Below are 25,987 nucleotides of genomic sequence, written 5' to 3'. Positions count from 1 at the left end.
TTAATGTCGCTCTGTTCAAATTATGAAATGTAGTTTGGCTTTCGCTTGATTACACCGAACCTCAAACATACCAAAATATTTTTAACCCTTTGAAATCAAAGCTGATCTAAATAATATATAAGAATTCTGTGTGCACCACAAAGGAACCACCACACTTCATTACAAAGATCAACTGGAAAATGTTGTTTAAAGAATTAATTGCTGTTTACATTGAGAACTATACAACCACAAAATATAAAATTGAGTTGCCACTTGGCTTTGAAACATTAGTATTCTTAAATACTCTAAGCTTATCTATTTATTTTGATATCCGCTTAATGAGAAAGTTTGTAAAATAAAATTACAGATTTACTATTCATAAATTTGCTGCTCAGGATATTAAAAGAGATAATTACGATTTGAACACAGTATGTAATAAGCTTTATACCTGTATGTTTTTGTGTTTATTTCATATTCCTGTTTCACTTAATCATTTTTAAGTCGGCAACAACGTCATTAACAGCAAGCCTTCGAGAAGACGAGCAAGTTTAGAACCACAATCACAAGTCGCACGATTTTCTTATCACTGTGATATGAAAATTATACTAAATACCAGAGGGTTTATTTGATATCGATGAATCAGTAAGATACATTAGGGAAATATATTTATTTTTTATAGATTTATCACATAGATAAACCGCTTAACTTCTAAACAGCTTAATAATGTACTATTTAATCGAAGATACTGAGAATATGCAAATATGTCCGTTACAAAAAACCTTAAAATACAGCTGATTAGAGAGAAGGAAATGTGTGATTTACTATGACAGTTCTGTCACGCAAATAAAAGTGTTACAGAATGTTCAAAGACGAATTTAATCAGGAACGTATACCTACATAACTTATAAGTCCGAAAGTATAAAACTATTCGAAATCGATACAAATTGGCTCTGACATCGACATGGAATTTCATATGGAACAACATTCCTAGTAATACTGTAAGCTGTGTGGACGACTTAGTTTTCAGGGTCGCCAGTTTATTTTGCCCAAATCATGCATGTTTAAAAGCAACTTATCATCATGATGTCCATCTGTATCACTCTCCATGAGTTCATTATAGTGGCACATCCTAGAGTTTCAAATCGTGGAGTGCCACTTCGTGCATCGTATTTCAGGGAAATACAGCCATCCTTAACCCAAATAACTGAACGCGCCGATATATCGGAGCGCGCAGTAATATCTAAAACACAAGGCGCGCCGACATATCGGCGCTGGTTAATTCTGATGATGTAATTACATATACGGCTCCATATGGCAGCACAAGGCTGCATCGGCTACTTTAAACTTTAGTTCATGTTTTCCTCAACAGATAGCTCATGTGAATCAACAAAACATGTTTTTACAACACTCAGGGAGGCGATAAAAAATAAATATTAAAATATTGTGTCGTATGAACGAAAGTGGCAGAGAACTTTCTGGGACGAACTAAAGTTATATATGTTTGGAATTTTTGTAATATTTTCGGTTTAAAATTTTAAAATTACTGTATACAAACTTATGCTGAATGTAAGATAAGAAAATTAGACATAATAGACAGTTATGAATGAATTTATTAACGTAATTATAATTTACTTTGAATGAGGAATGAAGTGAGACTGAATGCAAATGTAACCTAAAGGTGATGTAATTTACGTGTTTAATAATTAATTTAGGAGACCCCTAAACAACAATTTGTACCTGGTACTACTATTCAGTAAGGATAGCTCAGTCAGTATAGTGACTAGCTACGGGCTGGACGACCGGGGTTCGATCCCTGACGGGAGCAGAGGATTTTTTCCCTAGCCTCTGCGTCCAGACCGGCTCTGGCGCCCACCCAGCCTCCTATACAATGGGTACCGGGGTCCTTTCCCGGGCGTAAAGCCGGCCGGGGCGTGATGCTGACCACTCACCCCCATCTAGTGCCGGGGTCAAGGAAGAGAGAAGCTATACCTCCACTCACCCCAAACGCCTACATGGCGTATAGTGGGACAAACTTTACTTATTACTTTACTTTACTTTTACTACTATTCAGTAAACCGAATATAGGTTCTTAAACTGCACGGATACGGAGATTCACACTGCCATAAAGTAATTTCTTTCATGAGTGAAGATAATTAAATGCATCATACATAATTGTATGATCCACAAAGATAAATTATGTAATTTAAGAAGAATCCACAGCTTATTCATTACACAGTTAAGGAATTACGGACTGGGCGTCCAGTGTTCGACTCGTGGCAAGGGCAGGAATTTTTCTTCTTCACTGCATCCAGATGACTCCGCGGCCCATTTAACTTCTTTTACAGTGTGACGTTACCTTTGTCCCACTCTGTACTTTCCTTTGTATCACCCTGTTCTAACCTTGCCTTTTTCACGTCAGAGTGCTCCCTGATCTTCTTCTGTTTTGCTATGATACACGGGGACCAATGTGAGTCAGTCTCTGCCCAGTGGTCTGACGATTATCGTCTCTTAGGTTTTTCCTGGCTTACAAAGGAGGCAGAGGACCGACACAGGTTCACGGGGCTGCTTGCTGATCCATGATTCTTTCCCGTGTGTGACTAATCTTGATTTGTGTTTTGTGAGTAAATAATAGTCTTATAAAGAAAGTGGGCCTGTGTGTGTTTCAACTCATAGCACATAGCGTGGTTTTTCGATTTTAATTCAAGATATTCTGTTATTCTACTTGAACTTTTTCTTTTGAATTGTTGTTAATCTGTCTCTGCAGGTTTTAATTGTTATGGATCTAGCACTTCCGAACCAGGATTACCTCAGGAAGGGTGAGCTGGAATACGAGATCACCATACGGAAGAGACTGCACCAACAACAGCTGAAGGTCCCCGGCCTCAGGAAATATTTACGTGAATTACCAGGCAGCGAGATTCACATCTTGGCCATGGATTCCATCAAACCACTGGGTGAGTTGCGAACATTACGTAATAAATTGATTGAGATTCAAGAAGTAGTAACAGAAGTTTGGGCTGCCAACGTCACGCCTAATCAATATGCCAGGATGAGGACGCGCCTACGTCATTTGACTTACAGGACTCGTGACCTAGCTAACAGGAAAGTTTTAGACCAGGCCAATACTTCCTCCCTAGAAGAATTGTCTGAGGGCGTTTCCCACTTAATGCCGTCAATAGAAGAGTTTCTTATTCATCTCATCAAGCCTTCGCAAGGGTCCACTCCGGAGCTCCGTTTTCTTGATCATGTTACCTCTAATTTTACCCAAGCCAGCGGCTTTAATCAGTTGCAGGCTTTGGAAACTTCTTCAGAGTCGGTAAACACAAGCCATGTCGATACGCGCGCGTTTCCGTGTACGAAGTTGCCCATCACTATTGAGGAGGGGATTTTGTCTCGTCAACCTTTATTATCCGGAGATACATTTGAGTCAGTGTTGCATTTTTTAAACTACTCCTGGAAATACGTATTCACGCTGCAGTCTTCTCCATTCCTGATACTTCTGTTTTGCAAATTGTACACCCGTATGCGGCAGGCTCATCGTCGCGGAGACTTACCCGGTGTCCTACGTGAGCGATTAAATGCGAGCGGTGCGAGTTGCGTGGGTGAAGCGGAAATATCAAACTGGCTGTTTGTGTGGCGCTGTCCTAGGTTACAGCGAAGCGGTCAGCGGCCAAAGTCCAAGATCAAATATTTTGATATTTTCGCGCGAGTCGCTGCGCTTGCCAGTAAGGCGCATGCGCAAGAAAGCTCTGACCATGCAGTAAACGGAAGGTGCATGCGCAGGAAGGCTGTGTGCTTCTCTCACGAAGGACACAACAAGCGAGTCCCTTATGTCATACGACACCCCATGCTGCTTATGCAGCTCGCATAGCTCGCCTGTTATCGCTTATGTAGGACATTGCTTTTAGAGAGTCTATAGGCGCTGCTAAGTCTCTAGAAGAGTTTCATGAGGACACGATGGAAATCTTTTTTCCCGGCCCCCGCTAGAGCTGCGTTGAAACAGTTTTTCTTATGTCAGGGCGAGTTTCTAGCAGATTATGTGGCCAACATTAAACTATACCTTAATATTCTTCGTTTCCTGTGCTCTGAGTGTTATTTTGGATGGCTTAATTCCTACTGTAAGGTCATGTTTAGTGTTCGCGAAGGAATGCAACTCCTTTGTAGAACTTGAAAACGTTTACGTGCTCTCCGCTAGCTCTGAATATTCCTATAGTATGACGGCCTCACTTCCTCCAGTACGGAATCCGCTACCAGTTAAACAGGGAATGCGGTTATTGCCATAGTTTGGGCCATGTAAACAAGGATTGTCCAAAGCGTCCTCCACACGAATCCCTTCTCGTTCTAATATTCAACAAACGCCCGTGACCCGCACGTGAAAAATAGAAAAGCCCCGGTCCGGACTCGCCCATATGTTTTATTTTTTAAAGCGTTTTCAAATTTGTGCGTTTTGTTCTCCGGATGTACCACGGGTTTGCATTCGCATTGCCGGTCATGAGATTTGCGCTCTGCTGGATCAAAGAAGTTCTTGTTCTGTTGTTCCATTTGCACTCTATCGGGAATTATGTGATTTAGGGATGATCCCCTCTTTTACGGGATTGTTCTTGTGTGTTTGTTTTGGTACTGTTCTGCGTACTATATGTATATCCATTTGTTTGCTGTCCAGTTTCTGTTTCTTGCAGGGGCTTTCTTCTCCGCCCTCTTCTCATTACGCGTCACACTCCCCCCTCCACTCCACCCCCCAGCTTCTGCTTGATCTACCTTTTCTCCCGAAGAGCTCCTGTGCGCGCAAGTGACCTCTTTCGGAACCTATGCTTTGTCATGAGTCTACGTGTCGAAGAACCTACACCACAGCTACTGTATGGAGCTTTCCTCCGGGCTGTCCTCTTTGGAAAGTGGGGGGAGGATGTGACGTTACCTTTGTCCCACTCTGTACTTTCCTTTGTATCACCCTGTTCTAACCTTGCCTTTTTCACGTCAGAGTGCTCTCTGATCTTCTTCTGTTTTGCTATGATACCCGGGGACCAATGTGAGTCAGTCTCTGCCCAGTGGTCTGACAATTATCGTCTCTTAGGTTTTTTCCTGGCTTCCAAAGTGGGCAGAGGACCGACAGAGGTTCACGGGGCTGCTTTCTGATCCATGATTCTTTCCCGTGTGTGACTAATCTTGATTTGTGTTTTGTGAGTAAATAATAGTCTTATAAAGAAAGTGGGCCTGTGTGCGTTTCAACAGCAACTACTCGACCATCCGTCTTAGGGTTAATACGGCTATGACGTAAAGCTAACCACACCCCTGTTTAGTATCGAGGTAATAATGTGTGGATTTCTACCGACACTCCGCTATTTACCTTTACTCAGCTGTGCTTAGGTACGAGGACAGTTTTACCTTTTTTTTTACTTTGAACGTCGCTGTTCAATTGTTAGTACATCTGTTTCGAATTCAAGGGGTTTCGGGTTCGAATCTTGGTTCGAAGCGTGTTTTTCCTTAATTCCCCTAGGAAAATGTTTCGCTATCTTAAAGTAAATCACAATCGAAGCCGTTAAAATTTGTAGCTATCGTACCATTTAACCTTACGTAACTTGCACGGTTTAAATGGAGGAGTTAAATAATCCAAGTGTTAGTTAATTGTCCTTAATTAAGTACTCAAATAAGACGAAGCAGGGAAATTATTCAACATTCTTTTGATGAAAATGTAAATAAGGAATAAAACTGATATAATCCTAGAGTTAGTAAATGTATTATGCAATATATTTTTAAATATTTATTCAGTTGATAAACTACGAAAGTTAAATTTCATATTTAACTTATGATGCTATATTTATAACCTAATTAATTTAGATCTAAAACTTCTTGACGATGGTGAAGAGTGAATTGAATAAAAAATTTCTTGGATATTATCCATTGTCTAGTTATATTTACTAGACGGTGGATAATATCCAAGAAAATTTTTATTTAGTTAATTTAGCAACACTGTTTTTGTAAACGTCGACGTGATTAATGGCTAACTCAAAATCTGCATGTTTCTTATCTTCGAATTTATTTTATTAGGCCTACTGATAGACTCGGATGTAATCAATTTTCATGGCCGCGTCTTCTTCGTGCCATGTTGGTAGCCATTCGCTGCGACGTTCCCAGAAATCTTTCATAGGATGGCCGTCCCAGCTCCACGGTCGATTACCAGTCCCTTCGGGGAAGAAAGTACCCCCAACGGCTACGTTCAAGATGATTTGGAACTGTAATACAAGTCAATGGACACCCAAATATGTTTAAAATATTAAGGTTGCCTTATTATCCATAGTTACAATCTTAAAAACGATGTAGAACCTATTATAATTTTTGGTAATGGTATTAAGAGATAGTATTAATGAAAGGATTACTCTGGAACGATAAGTTTGCTATTATATTAATTTATCAGCGGATAGGCCTATGCCAGTTATTCGCCATGGGTTCTCTTGAACCAGATTTAACTGAAATAAATAAATTGCTTATTTAGTTATTTTTGTACATCAATGACACCTACACTAGTTTACCTATTCTAAGCTCTACTTAAATTTAAGTTCTAAAACCCACGTGGTGTGACATTATAGCTACTTCTCTTCCGTTATTGGTGATCATTTAACCGCACAGCGACTTAACAGCGGTGGCCATGCTTGCATTAAGTAGCACGCCGTTGAATAACGATGGAAGAGTCATCTAATTACAGAGAGGCTAACGGATAGGAAAGAAACTATTAGACGGAAGGACTTCACATCGCCTTCATTTAGAGGGAAACATTATTTGGTGATTAGGCTTAGCTAAATAATTTTCTAAAGTGGTGTCAGCCATAATGGCGGCTGAGTGGTTAGCATTCCCGCTTCGTATCTGTGAGATCCCGAATTTAAACTTCGGCCAGAACACCAAACATTCTTACTAGGAGTCTTCATAATTTTCTCCACGCAAATACCGGGATAGTATTTTAATTTATTCCACGACCGCTACTTTCCACATCCTTTCCATCACGTCATTCGATACTACACAGTCCGATCTAGAGTGTCGTAAAATAAACCATAAATATGAATTATCAGCTGAATAGTGTCACTGCCCACTTCGTTGTAGTACGCACCACTAACAAGAGTGCTTCAGTTCTTTATTGTACACTTTTTCTTTACAAGTTCCTGTGAATTTAATGTATTGTTTATTACGTTGTAGGAAAACCAACCATGATTGAATTATATCAGTTTGGAATTAACCCTAATAATCCAACGCGCCAATATATCGGCGCACGTAGTATAGCTAAAACACTCAGCGCACCGATATATGTTTTCCTCAACAGATTGCTGCTGTAGGCCAACAGAAATGTTTTAGAACACTCAGGGAGCCGATCCATTGGAGCTAGCTGAATCTGATACATAAGAGTTGTCAGATGGCAGTATAAGCGTCGTTTAACTCATATTTTTCTTAAGAAATGCTCCTAGAGGCAAACAAAAGAAATACGTTGAGCTCGTATGTTTACCTACTGGCGTGTTAACGTTTTTGCTCGTGGTTTTCGGTTCAATTATGCTAAGTTAAGTGTTCAGCTTCGTAATTTTGTTTTTATTATTAATTTTATGTCTCAGTTATTATACTTTTTCGTTGTTTTCTGTAGTTTGTTATATGTACGTTCATTTATTGTCAATTTTTCAACTAGGCAGTGGCTGGTTCAAGGTCAAAGGTACGTGTACATTGGTTCACAAAAACTTATAGTTCAGGACACGATAACAGTACAGACACCAAATGTATATTAAATTATGCAGAAATAAATGTTCTTGAGTGATGAAAAAGGAAAACAAACAAAAAATGTCTTTACCTCATGAAAATGAAATTTTTAATATTATTTTTTAATTTTTAATTTTTTTTTTGTAAGTTAAATGTAACATCAGAATTTGAGATATTTTTTTCAAACGTACAGTATTTAGTGTATAAGTGATTTTTTCATGTGTGTGTAAAAAAATATGTTTACATTTAAGCTTTAAATACTTGAAAATTGGCCTGGGTGTTTAGACCAGAACAGTGGAAATAGGCTTTGGCACTAAAAGGGTTTTTGAACTACCGTACTTCAAACTTCATGGAGTGGATTGTGTTGGACTCCAATCTGACAGAATCTGTATTTTTCTACATGCATTATTCTGGTTAAAGACAATGGCTCGTGTTGTATGTTACGTTTCGAAAAAGTTATTTTGAATTATAAGTATCATAATGAATATTCTATGTAACCCATTACACACAGCAAGCGTGCTGCGTTTTCAAGGAAGTAAAATTATACGTACGTCTATATGTGCGTACGGTTAAATGGAAAATTATAAACTTGCTCAAGAACTGCTTCTGTATCTCTGAATTTAATATACGCCATTATTAACACAAATCTCTGTAATCCATTGCGTGTAATTAAAATTATGAATCTTAGTAGTATAGGCCTAACATTCTGAGAAATAATTAAACCTGTTACAGTTACAATAACAATAAAAATCGAATTTACAAACCAGAGACTTCGACTAACAGGAGATAATGACAAGCTAATAAAGAGTTGGGGATTGGTCGCAAGGCTAACAACCTTGCACCGTAAAAAGGAAGATGTTTCGAAACCTCAATCAAAACCTCGGACAGACGGACCTAACAGAAGACCGAATGGAAGAGGAGAATTGAGGAGGCCATAGACCGACTACGGACCGGAAAGCCATAGAAGAAGAAAGATTTACGTGTACATTTTTACCTCCTGGTCAAATGGTGCCATCCAATTTCCATTTTGCCAGATGTTAGTGCCACCTGGATTGTTTTGGAATCCTCCAAAGTACCAGAAACCATTCTGGGGAGCCCACACGTCTCCGATTTCCTGATTGTCAATGGTGAAGATTATGTGATTGTCGGTCCATGTCAGTCCAAACAAATGAAAATCGTCAGAAAAATCTTTGCCAGTGCTTTCAATGTTTCTGGAACAGAATAACCTCTTGGAAGTAATTTGTAAAAGTACGCAATATGAAGGCAGTTCAAGTAGGCATAACTTTATTTAATTTATCAGAATTATTACCATATCGAAACAGATAAGACAGCCCAACAGCTGAAGTAACAGACTCTTTGAAATTCTATATTTACATTTGGAATCATCATAAACTGCAACTTAACTCTCAGAGACGCCTGCAAAATGTAATATAATTATTATTTTAACATTAATAGAGTATAAACATCTATGGAAATAAATACAACAACTGGACATAAGAACCACTCTAATATGGACTACTATGCATTACTATAACGATGTCTCAGCAAAAATAAAATTCGTTGTCACTCTTAAAGAGCCGTTTTACACAACGAATGGTCCGCCAAGAAACGTGCTGGAGTGGGTATCGCCGGAACGAAGAAAGATGGTGGCCTAGAAGAAGTTGCAGAGATGACGTAGACGAAGCAATGGGGACAAGAAACATGGAAATTGGGGACGGAGAGGCAGCTCCAGACGTAGAGAATCTGTTATATAAAAAACATATAGGCATATAGTATTAAATAAGGACATTTGCTACACAGGAAGACTAATAAATCCACATAAACGTTACATATGAAGTGTTTTAAGCGCATGGTTACATAAATACAAAAAATACTGTTGACAAATAAGGAGTACAACAGACATGTACTGATGATAGTTCAGTAGAACCACACCTCGTCTGAAATATGGAATAATATAATTGTGATAAAAGTATGTTATAATAATACCTCGCTTACTCCTCGACGCAATTACGGGAAAGGAGACTACTTATTACTTTACCATATCCTAGAAAACTCTGACTGGTCTTGCGTTCTTAATGAAAACTCTGTTGATGCTGCAGTTAATCTCACGGCTACTGTGTCGAAGGCCATCAACCTAGCTATTCCCTTTGTAAAACCCAGAAATTCTGCATATCCTCATTGGTTTTCCAAAACTCTTGTCTATTACATTAGAAAGAAGAATGCATCTCTTAAGAAATTTAAAAAATCTAAATCTGATTATCATTATAGCGTTTTTTCACATTATCGTAAACTAGTTAAATTGACTATTAAATCAGATAGATTGGTTTGGTTAAAAACTATTGAAGAAAATTTGAAAACCCAATCAAAGCACTTTTGGAAATATATTTCTAAATTTAAAAAGAAAGACCAGTCGATCACAGAAATTAAAGTTGGAGAGAGTTTTATCACGGAACCGCAGTCAATCGCAGAGGCCTTTGCAGACCGCTTTCGTTCTGTTTTTAACTCCTCTTCTTGCGTTAATGTTACGACTAGTTCTGATTTCACCTATTCTGATGTTTTGAATATTCCACCTATCTCTGTTGATGATGTTACGCGGGCAATTAGTTGTCTCCGTTCGACGAAATGCGTCGGACCCGATGAAATCCCTACTTTCGTCATAAAAGGTTGTTCTGAGATTTTAACTCCTCTTTTACGCCATATTTTCAACCTTAGTTTATCCAGTGAGACTTTTCCTTTGTTTTTAAGAAAGGCAACAGCGCCTTAGTGTCTAACTATAGGCCTATTTCGATCCTTAATAACCTCTCCAAAATTTTTGAAAGTATTGTTTATGATCACCTTTCCTTTTATTTCAAATTCAAATTACACCCCAGTCAGCATAGTTTTTGTAAATCAAAATCTACGGTAACTAATTTAGTTACCTACCTCAATGATGTTCAGTCGTCGGTTTGTTCACAGGGACAGATCGACTCTGTGTATTTTGATCTTAGGCAGGCCTTTGATTCAGTCCCGCATTCTATTCTTTTGAAAAAGCTAAATAAATTTGGACTATCTTCTCCTTATGTCAAGTGGTTCCAAAGTTATTTATCATCCAGATCTGCCTTTGTTCGCATTTTAGGACAGTCTTCTTCTCTCTACGCGGTGTTATCTGGAGTTCCACAAGGCTCTACCTTGGGACCTCTCTTATTTAATGTTTTTATTAACGACCTTTGCGACAAAATTAAGTATTCTAAATTTTTCTTATTTGCTAATGATTTGAAACTATATTGTGATATTAAATCTGTGGATGACTGCAGAGCTTTTCAAGCAGATATCGATTCCGTACATGAGTGGTGTGATGATAACAATATGGAACTTAACATTGAGAAAACCAAAATTATATCGTTCACTCGTAAAACCAACAGCATCCATTTTAATTACATTGTTAGTGACTTTTTAATCTTGCGTACTAATTGTATAAATGATCTTGGTGTTTTGTTAGGCGGTAAACTGTATTTTCACTGTCATGTAAATTGTGTTAATTCCCAGGCACTAAGGACCTTAGGGCTTATTCGTTTTATTGCTTATAATTTTTCCTCTTTAGACAGTCTTTTGTTTTATATAATGCTTTAATTAGGTCAAAGCTTGAGTATGCCTCGGTCGTTTTGAATAATCTTACACAGACAGATTCTAATAAATTAGAAAATATTCAAAGAAAATTTGCCAGTTTGTGCAATTACCGATTTTTCCAGTTTAATATCCCACGCAAATATGAATTGATCCTATCTACTTTAAATTTTAGAACACTTTATTCCAGACGACGACATCTCGATGCGTTATTTCTTGTTAATGTCTTTAAGGGCAAAATAAATTGCCATTCCATTATGGACGCTGTTGGTTTACGTGTGCCGGCGAGGCAAATAAGAGAATTTTCTACTTTTAGTGTGAGCAGTGCACTAAGACATAGTCCTTCAGCCAGGTGCGTCATCGCTGCAAATGACGTATGTAAATTTTTGGACGTATTTGACATAAACATTATCTCCCTTGAGCGCACGTTCTCAACAAGGGAAATGATCTAGATAGGTTGTCTTGATAGATGATCTAGCTTCGTTATCTGTTTTTTATATTTCTTTAACGTTTTACAATTATATTAATGTTCCCTAGGTGGATTATTTGTTTTTATTTATATTTCTTCATTTATTTTGCTCTGTGTTAATATTGTTTCTATTTTGGATTTTCCTGTACTTGGCAGTTATATTTAATACTGTACGAGGTGCGATCGAAAGGTTTTCAGACTGCGCGTATAAAAACCCGTACACTTATCTCAGGTATTAAATTCATCCATAACCCTCGAAGTAGTTCCCCTGGGAGTGAACATAACGATCCCAGCGCCGCTGCCAAGCCTGGAAGCATCCCTGGAAATCTTTCTTTGTCAGCCTGTCAAGCACCATCTGCGATTCTGCCTGAATCTCTTCTATTGTCTCAAATCTCCTTCCCTTTAGCTGAATTTTCATCTTTGGGAAGAGGAAGAAGTCACACGGAGCTTAGAAAGGAAGTTGGGGTCGGTTCTTGCAAGATCTTTGAGCTACTGACAAACGAGAAGTCGATTCTGCTTCTGGTCCTCAGACAGGATGCGTCGCATGTGGAGTTCTTCCTTTAGAATCAGCTGACAGGTCCCATAGCCTATCCCAACAATGTCGCACAAGTCGGTGATGGTACGACGTCGATCTTCGTGAATGGCCTGCCGAATCTTCGTAACATTTTCGGGCGTTGTGCTCGAAGATGGTCGTCCAGAACGCTCGTCATCATCGACAGAGGTTCGGCCATTTTTAAAACGTGAATGCCACACAAAAGTTTGTGCACGACCCATTGCGGACTCCCCAAATGCTTGCTTTAGCATTTCATAGGTTTCCGTAGCCGTTTTGGCGAGTCTTTGGCAAAATTTAATGCACACGCCATTCCGAAATCGCAGGAGGGTCGGTGTAATGCACTACCAAAACGCCCGTAACTAAGAAACAAATGCTAATTCGATGATGCCGGCTGGCACACTGATTCACTATGAATGTAGGCCGCACCCCCTAGCAGCAGAAGCTCGTACTACATCCCGTTCGCCCTCTATTGACACAGTATGGAAACTTTCCGATCGCACCTCGTACATGTATAAGTTTAGTTAATCTGTTTGTGTACTATTCTTCATTATTATTTCATTATTATTGTATGTATTATCAGTGTTTGTCTGTTATTGGCTTCTTGCTGTTGGCAAACACGTAAATAAATTAATTGAATTGAATTATTACGATACATTTTCAACGAGTTTTTAGTAAGAATTATTTTATTTAGTTAGGGCCGATTAGGTCTCTAACCCTATCTGCTTCACATATTTCGGTGAATGGGACAGAGGAATTGAAATTAACTAAACGATAATTTACTATGATGTCCTTAAGACACATTATTATAATAAGAGAAGTTAACTGACAGTGATTATTTTGCTATCCTTAAAGTCTGAGATTCTAGAATATAGGCTATATCTTGGTATCAAATACCTGCATCTCAACTCACTTTTCCCAGTGTGTTCTCCAGTAGTTATTGTGGTCTGGATCTGGACCCCAGTGCAGAGTGGAACCCACCAATGTGTTGCCCACGTTGACGCCATTTCCGTCTTTATAGATGTCGTTGCCTTTGCTCTCCATGATATCTATCTCACCAGATCGTGGCCATCCGCCATACACGGAGTTCTTTGGCAACATCCAAATCGCTTAAAACATAACAGAACTATGAGAAACAAGAGGTTCTAACAGACTTGGCTTGTCATATTGTTACAGGGATGTTACATATGCTTGATGTTTAATATAAACAACAATAATAATAATGAAACGTAAAATTACAGTTTTATGTGACTAATCCACACCGAAATAATATTAAAAACAAATCTGCCGAATATTATAACAATAAGCGATTATTTCAATAAATCTTCAGGTTCCTGTAAAAGTCAATATGACACATTTGTGTTTTCCTCGAGGTTTACATACGAAAGCTCAAAAAAGTCACGATTGTCCATCGTAGGCCTAAAAATACGAGTATTATTGCCGTTTGGTCTTTGTGTTCTTGGTGTTGGAGTGGAGATTTTAATTTTATTTAAACCGTATTAAATCTGTAAATAATCACAATATAGTTCATATAACAACAGATAATCAGTTAATCATTAACAACTCAGACAATTACTACCTTCGCACCTCCCTTAGCAAATTTCGCTACTATCTTCAGCTGGTAGTATATGTGTTGATAACCTAGCTCACACCTTTGGAGTTCTAGCCAGTATATAAACGTTGAAAATAACTAATTTTGTAACAAATTACATGGAATTGAGACCATATTTAGAAGCTGATAGTTGTCAAGCTAATCAAATAATTCCCCACTTTTATGAAACCTAAAGGCACGTCCTTATCTAGAGCCACATACAACCAATTTACGCCGTCAGCACCTTTTTCTCAAGAACCTCGAACGTGTGTTCTTTCCTTAGCCAAGTTAGGGATAAATAATCGTAAAAATTGTACCTGGCCAGATCCAGTCACCTCTTGGTAACTTAGCTCTAACTTCCACCCTTCCATATTTGAATGCGAAATTGCTCGTTATCCGGGCAGACTGAAGTGGTTGTACGATGTCGTTGCCAGCGTTTCTGAAAAACACAATCTTATATTGATTTCCGATAAGTTTTATCGCTCAAATGCGATAGTTTGCTGATAAAAATTACTAGCTTCTGCCTTCACACGATCTTAGAAATACAGAGTAGCCTATTAGTATAATATAAATACGCGCTTAAAAACTCTGTAGATTTTTTAGCATGCAGATATTTCTGATGGTGATATTATTGAAAGGATACAGAATTTTGGAGTACATATTCTGCTATTCCAAATGCAATTTTCCATTACACATTGCATATCCGCAGTTTGGAATCAGAATTTTATTGTATATGGGATATAGAGCGTAAATTAAATGTCACCCCAAAGGAGATATTTTAGCTTTTAAATGTCCGGCCATGTAGAAGAAAAATGTTTCAGATTAGTTTGTTAAACCTGGAATAGATTGTATTTAAGTGTTGGTTATTCACTTACGAAGTACATGGCTGCATGTTGCAATCCTGATACGACAGACTGCCGCTGTACAAGAAGTCATCACCATATTCCGCGGAAGTCCAAGTTGGTCTGATATATAAGACTCCATCCTTTACGTAGCTGAAATCAGGAAAGTCAGAATATGGCTTAGGTAAAGCGAAAAATATCCATGAAACCAAGTGGCCTATGTATTATCTGTACAGCACATCAATACTGCATAAAGCACATAAACGACAGCCTAAGCTTACAATTACAAGGGCACCTTACGATAAATATATTTATTTATAGTTTATTTAAACACGTTTTTTCATTAGCTCTGACTATGTACCGTCGAGTGAGAGGATGGTGGTGAATAATAAATTGGAAAGGGTGTGTAAAGAACCGTTCCTGACATATTTTAAAACACTCTCTCGGCATTTGCCTGGAGGGACTGGGTATAATCACGATAAACTTCAGTCAGGTTAGGGATCTCCCGAATATGAAGCACACGTTCTAACCACTCTACCACGACTTTCGGTTCATGCTCTAAAAAGACGCTTCGTGCACAAATAGGGCTGTTAATTTCAGCATTTGACGGTAATTATCTTTAAAAGAAATTGCACGAGAAGGCATAGTTTTATCTGCTATTTTAAATAGGCTTGAAACTTTGTGTCTCTTCCTGCAGAAAAAAGGCTGTTTGAGGATGTCTGAGAACAAGGTACTGGGGAGAATATTTGGGATTACCTGCTGTCTCTTGTTGGGCAAAGATTGCAGGTGTCATTTGATTTACATTAAAGGTGACAAATTTATTAGCCGAAAAGTTGCAAAGAGTTAAAAAAACGCGGCTGAAATTGAAATGCAAGGCAAAATGCAAGTAGATCTGTTATATGTACTCATAGATCAAGTATACGACTTGTATAACGTGTGAGCATTTAACTGCTTATAGCTGAATTTTACACACGTGAGTGACTTTTCTGCTGAATATACATTTATATTTTTGTGCGGTATGAACATTAATCAGTTAATCTTTGTAAATATCAAAAAATTCATTATTCTCACATCTCAGATCGAAAATTTGTAGTTCCCTTAATGTCTGTTTATTATTCATAATTTATTAATATGGCGGTCCTATGTGAACATTATAATGTTATATTCATCTTTCACTTACGTTGAAGTAGGAGAGAAACACTTAAGCAAAAGTCTTACTGAGAAACTGACAGTTGTTCAGCTGGTCAAGAGCAGACACCCCCCCCCCCCCACACACACACACAAGACCCAAGGGGCCTGCCACTGAAACACGTTCTGAACCCCTCGAAGACATTACACACTCTCACACGTCGTTTAATTAAAATAAATTTTAATATTTCACCTATTTTTACCCCTTAAACTTCCAAGTGTTATACCCTTTAAGTTTTCTGACTGAAATTCTGTGCGAGTTAAATTTCCCGCTCATCTCACCCGCCTTGGTTTGAAGACCCTAATAATATTTTTGATTACAAAAACATATCATAAAATCTCTCTTCCAACAATCATATTTATCCCATTCGAGTATATACAAATATTATTTCAGTCACTTCCTTCTCAAAAATATTCATTGACTTCTTCCCTTAGATTGAAGGAACAAATTTCACACGCATATAAATAAAGTTCGTTATGCTTGAAGATGGCTGGCTGTCTTCTGGGTTGTTGCGCCGTGTAGTCTGGTAGAAGTTTATTGACGTTTCAGAGGTCCTACCTGCCTCCATCATCAGGGCTTTGCGTCACTCATTGCCCCGAAGCTGGAGTCAGCAAGGACCTCTGAAACTTCGGTAAACTTCTACCACACCACGCAGCACAACAACCCAGAAGACAGCAATCTTCAGACTCAACCGCCGTGAAAACCTCAAATCCTTTATTATACTTCATGCGACTAACAGGATACAGGAGTTCGATTAAAATGTGTTCTCAGTATGTGCGATATGTCCACGTACTGTACCTATTTCTCCTATCGTTGCGATAGTACTGAAACTCCTGGTTGCCTCCTCCCCAAGCCGTGACAAGATGACTCCATTTGGAGAGATCTAAATTGTTGAACTCGTCCTGCCAAACGAGTGTTTCGGCTGATCCTTTATGACTAAGGAACAGGACCAACAGACTAAACACGGCCACAAACTCAAATGGCCCAGCCATATCTGCAAATACATCATTCTGGTTTACTTAAAACATGGAAGAAAAATGTCATACTATTTAGATATATTAACGCATGCAGATTCTGATTATTGTAAATTCAGACATGTGAGAATGTGTTCAATAATAAGGCATCAATCTCATTTTCTTTATAAGGCGGAGATTGCAAGCTGTTTAAATGTTATAATAACGGAATGAAAGAGGTGCATAAGTCTATGACAAGGCGACGCTTCTCAGGACAAAAGTGCGTCAGCCCACTGTAGTCTCAGAAATGAGGTCACTCAATTCTTCGCAGACATTTCGATTTACATTTTTACCATTCACAATCTAAACTGATCAACACGAAAACACTATTTATCAATAAGAGCTGACTGACACCTAATAATTATCTACAGACCTTAATATATATAAAACGTAAGGATGAATATACAAGAAACTCATAATTTTGCTTGTTGTTTTATGTGGGCGCGAAGCCTGATCCCTCATTGGTCCACCTGGGTAAAAACATAAATTGTGGATGTTTGCAAAGAGTGTACTGAGAGGAACTTATGAGGAAAAAAGTACAGGAAATAGGAGTAAATTACATAATAAAGGAGCTTCATAACTCATACTCTTGTATGTTATGGGTTGAAGAAAGAGAATAGTTTGGAGGACAATGTTGAAATGGTTCTTAAAAAATGGGATAATGCGCTGTAGATTGTAGTCATATGGCTCAGAATAGGGTTTCGTTGTGAGCGTCTGTGAACATAATAATACAAAAAATATTTGGGAAAAAAATGTGGGAAATTCCTTGACCTGCTGGGAGACCTTTCAATACTCAGGGAAACCTCTGCTTCGTGGTTCTTCGTAATCGTTTACCTCACCACACTGACGTAGGTTTCAATTTCAATATAGGAGTATCTTTATATTCTTTTCGGTTTACGAGTGAATGCGTTTTAGGATAGACAACTCTTAGGCGTAGGCTCTTTGACTTTTGCATGTGTTAGCACAATAACAGTATTTTGTGTACACAGCCACTGAAATTAGACAAAGAGAATCCATAATTAAAATTTCAGTTTTTTTAAAGGTGCGCTAGATTAACTTCAGTTTTATTTAACAAATCTGTTTCGGCTGCAGAGATCATATAACGTCGAATTTTTTGGTACATAATCATGAATGGTGTGTGTGTCTGCGTGCGTGCGTACGCGCGCGCGCGCGCGCGCATATATATATATATATATATATATATATATATATATATATATATCCTCGTTTAGGTGTAAACCTACATTTTCAAACAGAATTCTTCTGGATATACGTCCAGAACCAGAGCTGTGCCAATTTCCGTAAATAAAATTACCATGTGATCGTTTAATAAATAAATTTTGAATTCCCTTAAAGGCAGTGGTTTTCAACCTGGGGTACGCGTACCCCCGGGGGTACGTGAAATTTAAAAGAAAATTATGATAAACACTGAAAAATCATTAATGTAATTTATTTAATTTATTTTAAATGTAGATTATATACTATATATAATTTGAATTATACATCAACAATTTGGGAGTAAAAGTTGAAGAGAAATTATATCTGGGGGTACGCGAACAAGAAAAGGTTGAATACCACTGCTTTAAGGTACGAACTGATTTCTTTAATATTGTTTATACGAGCTTCTGCTTCAAATGACCAAAGTAAATCATTAACAGTATGTTTCACAGAGACAGCTTCAGTATATTCGCACAAGATTCGTGCAGATACATGTTAAGACTTGAGTTCACTCTACTCTTGTGACTTCTTTTCTCAGTTAATTCATAAAATATTAAAAACAAAGTGCATGCGACATCAATGCCGGAAGAATACAACATACAATTTGCTTTGAGTGTTCTTTGCTCACCTGACACAGCGCTGCTGATGTGCGAGATATCTGAGGGAAGTCTGTACTAACCGAATTCGCGTTATTTAAATAGGTTTATGTTACGTTGGAGTAGCGAGCAGACAGTATATCACGCTGTTTTTCAAGTGGTGATATGTTTTTATTTTGTCCTACTTTGATTAACCTTTTGACAATAGCAGTTAACCGTTTATCTTTACGTCATTTTGCACAAAACAAGATCTGGTGATGTAAATGATTTATTGTTACAGTTATTAATCATGTGTTTTTCTGAGAGTTGATTCAGTCTGCTTCCTCATACAGGATTTAGATGGAGTAGTTCCGTAAGGCTTTTACACGTCTCCCTATTGTCTACATAATGGACTAATCTTTATGTAACCAGCTGTTATACATAAGCACAGCTTTGTCTCTTGTAGTATGATGTATTATCCCAAAGCCAGGAATAGCATCAGAAACCTTCGTCTGCTGCTTTAGTACTGTTTTATTGTTGACGACATTTTATATTCTGACGGTAATGATTACGAAAATGGCTACCCTCTGGGATGTCGCTCCACATAGTCTGATAGAAACTGACCAATGTTTCAACGGACTGAATTCCCAGTAATCATATCACTTACGTAAGACATACTTTTATGAAAATGGGAAAAATTCTTTCACGCTTTATGATGGCTACCATAATTCCATCAAATGTTTAGATCTATTAAATTTCTCAGACATTCTAATTTCTTTTTAAAGTTAAATATAATTATGCAAGTAAACGGCCTATATGTACATATTTTTATCCACTAACTATTTAATATTTGATATTCCATGGCTGATAATTTACCTGTCCAGAGGACTCTGTAAATTTTTCGAATTCCTTAAACATAAGAGAGATATCAGGTTCTCGCAGCGGTGAGTGTAAAAATTGCTGTCTTCTCGGTTTTTACGAAGTAAAGTCTAATAGAATTTTAACGACGTTTCGGAGTGGCTTGCTGTCAATCATCAGGGCGATGTGTAAGCCGCGCGCTAGAAATCGATTGCTTATGCCTGAATTTCCATTGCTGTATTAGGCGTATAAATTGTTTTCGTACGATTAAAATCAAATATTGCATTGTGACTCTAACAATACGTCTTAAAACAAATACGATTTAGGTCTACTATTACAGTTATAAACGTAGCTTACGTACAAGAAATAGAGTATATACTTACGTATAGAAGAGCTTTATATGAAATAGAACTTCTTAAAAGTGAAATTATTATATTCTGCGTCTAAATATTTTTTTAAGAAACTTCGTTGTGGGAATAACGTCTTTCGGAGTGAGAGGAAGTCCAGGAGAAATCAGTGTTTCCTATTTATGCTAATTATCTCGTATCAGAAAAACTTGTTATCGTGGTTGAGGTTTCTGTGACATTTCTGACTTCCTTTGTTATGCTTTCGAGAGCACATTTAGAATATCCATTAACGGATTTTTATCTACTCTGATTGCTATGATCTCTCTCGCACGTATTTTTCGCAGTTCGATAACAAATGTAATGTATCGTTTGCCGGTTATTTCGTGACTCTGTAACAACTTCATTGGTATTGTGCCGTAGAATAAAGGTTATCACTAACAAAACAAAAGGTATGTAAAGAGAAACACTAATGGCCTACACCAGCATTTGTCTGCAACGTGTAAAATCACAATCAGTTCTTGACAGATGACAAGAAGATGGGATTCGATGGAGGTTCCTTTTAAATAAATCCGGAATTGTTACGCTGAGTTAATGTGCATGGTCGTAAGTTAACTTTCTTCTGTCTAAAATAACACTAACTTTTACAAAGCTGAGTTACAGAAAATTATATTTAACATGGGCGTGAGAAATATGTATCTGTATTTGAAGGTTTTATAACTTCCTTTACAGCAAACTAGCCTTGATTTTAAAGTTATTCCTTTTCATCTACTGGCAATAACGTGCTTTATCCGTAATATCATAACCGGCGGTAATGAGAGATCCGGCCCGGGGCCACTTAAAGGCCTTATATGCCTTCGGAACACAGTTCATTTTAGTTAAACACAATTTCTCAAGAAAAGTAATTATTATTAAACACACACAATGCATTATTTTGTTGCAATCACAAAGTTTATTCACTCAGCTCAGCCCAGTTAAAACATTTACTCCAGGATTGACAGTTCGAGTTCCTTTCTTGGTAGATGAATCTTCTTCGTCTCCGAGATGTCTGTCTTCTGGGTTGTAACTTCGTGTAGTACGGTAAAAGTTTACCAACGCTTTAGGGGTACTTCCTGCTTCCATAAACAGGGCAAATCACCCAATCTTTTCACAAAGTGCGAGGCCTGGTGCAGGTATAGTGGTCAGTGAGTAAAAGCAAAGTCTCACCTCCATCTAGGGTAGAGATTAATAAATCAAAGAGTTGTAGATTTCTCGTACAGGTCTTTATGGCGTGTTGATTGGAACAAGGAACATTTACGTTTGTTAGGAAATCGAGGACTATCGCAAAACTAAAATATTTAATTGATGATTGTACGTTACTGTAATTTAATGAGTCACATGCAAATAACGTGGTTTGGTTTTCGGTTTTAGAACAGATTAATATATTATTATATAATCAATGTTATATATCTATATTTAATGGCTTTATCTACGGAGTGGCTCAAACAATAATTTTTAAACTGATTTTTAAAATACTTTTCGCTCATTTTTGTAGCAAATTTAATTATAATGAGAAACATGAGTACAATGAAATCAACTACACGTTATGTAAGTGGCGGTCCTGAAGTTAAAGTTGCACTCTCTTTGTAACTGAACTGCAGTAATACCTATACAAACAATTAAAACTCTGCAAGCATTCAACTGGCAAATTTATTTTGTATGTAATAATACGAAAACTATTATGAAAACTGACTTTATGATCGATTTTAAGACGAACATTTGCAGGGGTGGGGCTGGATGTAAAAAGTTGACTGAACTAGAATTGTTGACCTCTGAACAGCGACGTAAAGAACTAAAACATCAGACATATTTAAGAAATAAAGAAAAGCGAAGGAACACTTATCAATATATGTGTTCCTTCGCTTTTCTTTATACCAACTCCAACAACTCCAACAAGGTAAACTGATACTCATTCGATATATTACGATTAAGAAAGTATTATGAAAACTGACTTTATGATCGATTTTAAGACGAAGATTTGCAAGGGTGGGGGCTGGACGTAAAACGTCGACTGACCAAGAACAATTGGCCTCTGAACAGCGACGTAAAGAACTACAACATCAGACATATTTAAGAAATAAAGAAAGGTGAAGAAAGACTTACATCGATAAACGAGACCATATTAACGACACATGTAGAAAAACAGACGAAGATTTGCAAGGGTGGGGTTGCAAGTAGATAGTTGACTGACCAAGAACAGTTGGCCTCTGAACAGCGACGTAAAGAACTAAAACATCAGACATATTTAACAAATAAAGAAAAGCGAAGGAAGACTTACATTCATAAACGTAGAAAAACGTATTCAATAAGAACAGAAGGGAAAAAAAGCAGACGAAGATTTGTAAGGGTGGGGTTGGACGTAGAAAGTTGAGTGACCAAGAACAATTGGCCTCTGAATAACGACGTAAAAGCTCATACATCAGACATATTTAACAAATAAAGAAAAGCGAAGGAAGACTTACATTGATAAACGTAGAAAAACGTATTCAATAAGAACAGAAGGGAAAAAAGCATACGAAGATTTGTAAGGGTGGGGTTGGACGTAGAAAGTTGAGTGACCAAGAATAATTGGCCTCTGAATAACGACGTAAAACTCATACATCAGACATATTTAACAAATAAAGAAAAGCGAAGGAAGACTTACATTGATAAACGTAGAAAAAAGTATTAAACAAGAACGGAAGAGCAAAATAAAACAGACGAAGATTTGCTAGGGTGTTGTTGGACGTAGAAAGTTGACTGACCAAGAACAGTTGGCCTCTGAACAGCGACGTAAAGAATTAAAACATGAGACCTACTTAAAAAGTAAAGAAAAGCGAAAAACTTATTGGAAAAGAACAGAAGAGCAGAAGAAAACAAACGAACACTTGAAATAGTGGGATTGGACGTAGAAAGTTGTCTGACCAAAAACAGTTGGCCTCTGAACATCGATGTAAGGAACTAAGAAATCAGATCTATTTAACAAATAAGGATAAGCGAAAGAAGACTTAAATTGTTAAAAGAGACCATATTAATAACACACGTAGAAAAACAGACGAAGATTTGCAAGGGTGGGGTTGGAAGTAGATAGTTGACTAACCATGAACAGTTGGCCTCTGAAAAGCTTTGTAAAGAACTAATCCACCAGACCTATTTAACAAATAAAGAAAAACGAAGGGAGAGTTACATTGATAAACATAGAAAAACGTATACAACAAGAACAGAAGAAAGAGAAAAAAACAGACGAAGATTAGCAATGGTGTTGCTGGACGTAGAAATTTGACTGATCAAGAACAGATGGCCTCTGAACAGCGACGTAAAGAACTAAAATATCAGATTACAGGAAGCGCTCCGAAAGGATTAGCCATCGTTGTCGTCAAAAAATGACGTAATCAACAATATCAGCTTATATTTGTTTATACACGGGGGTTAGTTTAGTGTCTTACTCAAGATTTTAAACGCAACCCCCCTTTGGGGGGTTGGTCAAGTGTTTAAACCCCCCATTCGGGGGGGGGGGGGTTAGTTTAGTTTCTTACTCAGGTGTTAAAACACTTGAATGAGACACTAAACTAACTCCCTTTCGGGACTAACCAAGGTTGGTTGCGTTTTACAAACTTGACCAATCCCCCCTAGGAGCTCCGAAAGGAGCGCCCTGCTCTAGTGTAAGTAAAATTTCTGATAACGGTAAATTTATTTTTTAGTTCGATTGTTCAGTACAACACATTGCTCCCCATTCTCTCAACATCGAAGTAGAATTTTCATTTTAATATTATCCTCCAATTTGCTTCTTAGGCCTCAAGGCGTTTACCACAAAAGAAAATATTATATCTTTTATCCGAGCTACGTATCCATACCATTCACGTCTCATGTACTTAACGGCTCTTATAGGAATAAACGAGTTGCATAAATGGCATACATAGGCAAAAAACATTGTTATCACTTACCCACTCAATTTATCTCTTTTAGTTTTCGGCCTTGAAATAGAAATCATGACAGTGATATTGCACGAACATGTATATTTTAAGAAATTCCCTCCCGACAAAATTTAGCACGCTCTCGAATCAGTGAAGCGAGAAAATGATAGAATTATTGTTATAATTAGGCTTGGACTACGGAGCTAGAAACCGCAGAATTTGACTTTCTAAGTGTCTCTTGCAGTTAATATCGTTAGGTTCTGGTGCCATTATTAATTCAGCATTTGGCTAAAGTGATTTAAAAATCTAGAAACTGATTTATTCGAGTAACATCTGAAGTACTTGTTGTATGTCTCACATCTTTATCAACAGGTGTTGGTAATTTTCTCAAGGTCTCACACAAACACAGGTTGACGTGATGTTTTTCGGTTGCGTCTGTTTTCCGTGTTTAAAAACAAACCATATATTAGCATATCGGTGTGTTCAACAAAGCGCCCAGACACTGTATTAACGAACAAAGAACGTAAGGTATTTTATTGTATGGATATATACGAATAAAACACGTCAAAACAGATTAGAATTCCTTGTTTGTCACAGAGGGAACGTCATTTCCAAGTCGGTGTATCCATGCAGGGGCTGTCATGATTGATCGGTTAATCGTTTCCCTTAGTTGATAAATCTTATTCAAATTCGAGGGCGGCTTTTTTAGTTAATAGGAATATACACATTTTTTCAACAGTAAAGCAAGACATCTAATCTTTTTTTTCCCTTCAACCTCTCAATGTCCACTACTGGACAAAGGTCTCCCATTTGGGGATTTTTAGCCATACACTACCACGCTGGCTACTGCGGGTTGGTAGCGGACAAACATCCATGCCTTGAGTGGGACTCGAACCCACGGCGCACTAGGATCATGGTTCAGACCGCGTGGCTACTGCAGTCGGCCCATCTAATCTTAAGGGGCATTTAATCTTTCTTCAACTAAAGATCGTGAGCCTTTCTCCCGAGGGCACTTCGGCAACTGGTGTTTTCGAACGCGACATCAGTTCTTACGTTTTATAGTTTCTTACACTATTGACAGTGTTAGAAATATGGGAAACTGCTTACGTAATTTATTACTTTTCGTAAAGAAAATAATTGAAATATCTTCCCACATTCTATCACTCAAAAGTTTGGATACCGCTGTTTAAACGAACACATCAGAATGCTGCGATACAAATTGACTCCGTTTTATAAGCCACGTGTGTATTTTCTAACATGGAAGTGTGAAGACATAAAAATGGACATATAAACCCGAAACATGTTGCGATATGAAGAAATTTGCTGTATAATGGCAGAAATAATAAATATGAAAGGTGTAATAGTGCTTGATACATTACGTCAGTACGTATTATGTTGGGCATTGTGGAATTGCTGAGATAAATACAGAATCTGTCAGTATGATATCCAGTGTTCTGAAGATGGAGGCTGAGCAACTCTTAAAAAGTCATGAGTATTAAATGTATTTTGTCCCAGACAATGTTCAATGTCCAGCAGATTAGGCCAATCGGTATAATCTTGTGTGTATATTGTGATACTGCAGATGTGGCCGAGAATCTTGTGGAATGGCGTCTGTTTTGATCCTCTTTCTTATACAGACGGCGTCAATATAAACCCTTATCTGGCAGGACGAGTGTGACAGTTTACAGTCTGAACTAACTGAGTCGCCTTTTCACTGTGTGAGAAGGAGGTAACTAGGAATTTATTAATAACAAAACGATAGTTATAAGACGTAAGTGTGCTGTGAGATAGGCAAATTGCTAAACTTTCGGGCGGAAATTGTATATATGTTTGTTATATTGCCTTAGATATGAAAAATTTCGCTGCAAATTATTCAGAGGTGAAGATGGTTTTCAGTACCGTAAATTGTAAATTTGTAAGCGCCGTGGTGACTGAGAAAAACCAATGTGTTCTTGTAAATGTTAGGCTATATTTATGTTTTAAAACAGGATCCTCCTGATGGCACAGGAGATTCGTCTTTGCTTTTACAGATATTGTAGTGTTAAAATCATTGCGCGGAAGTCGGACTTGAATCATCGGATGTAAAAAGAGAG

General features: G+C 37.6%; 1 protein-coding gene and 1 long non-coding RNA gene across 5 annotated transcripts in view; one reads left to right on the top strand and one right to left on the bottom strand.

Annotated features, from left to right (window-relative positions):
- The first annotated feature begins 2,438 nt into the window (after positions 1–2,438).
- The window catches only part of LOC110827494 (uncharacterized), a 61,253-nt gene continuing 37,704 nt past the window's right edge, over positions 2,439–25,987 (top strand). For 3 of the 4 annotated variants that reach the window (XR_015535802.1, XR_015535800.1, XR_015535801.1), the window contains exons 1-2: positions 2,439–2,596; positions 2,744–2,933. This is a non-coding gene — a long non-coding RNA (uncharacterized LOC110827494). Of the gene's footprint in view, positions 2,597–2,743; positions 2,934–7,288; positions 8,398–25,987 lie in introns of those variants that run through there. The other variant, XR_015535799.1, reaches the window with a different exon arrangement.
- On the bottom strand, positions 5,725–18,934 carry LOC110827488 (beta-1,3-glucan-binding protein). The gene is made up of 7 exons (XM_022059209.2): positions 18,814–18,934; positions 16,753–16,948; positions 14,799–14,918; positions 14,241–14,362; positions 13,246–13,441; positions 8,705–8,921; positions 5,725–6,209 (listed from the first exon to the last, which is right to left on the bottom strand). Exons 2-7 carry the CDS (start codon positions 16,944–16,946, stop codon positions 6,027–6,029), a joined length of 1,032 nt encoding a protein of 343 aa, XP_021914901.1. The 5' UTR covers positions 16,947–16,948; positions 18,814–18,934; the 3' UTR covers positions 5,725–6,026.

Source organism: Zootermopsis nevadensis, unplaced genomic scaffold, assembly GCF_977971745.1.
Source record: "Zootermopsis nevadensis isolate Lab colony 2312 unplaced genomic scaffold, Znev_1.0 Znev_ptg000019l, whole genome shotgun sequence".
Taxonomy (NCBI): Eukaryota; Metazoa; Arthropoda; class Insecta; order Blattodea; family Termopsidae; genus Zootermopsis; species Zootermopsis nevadensis.
The sequence above is the reverse complement of the archived record's forward strand: the minus strand, read 5'-3'. Positions and strand labels throughout refer to the sequence as shown.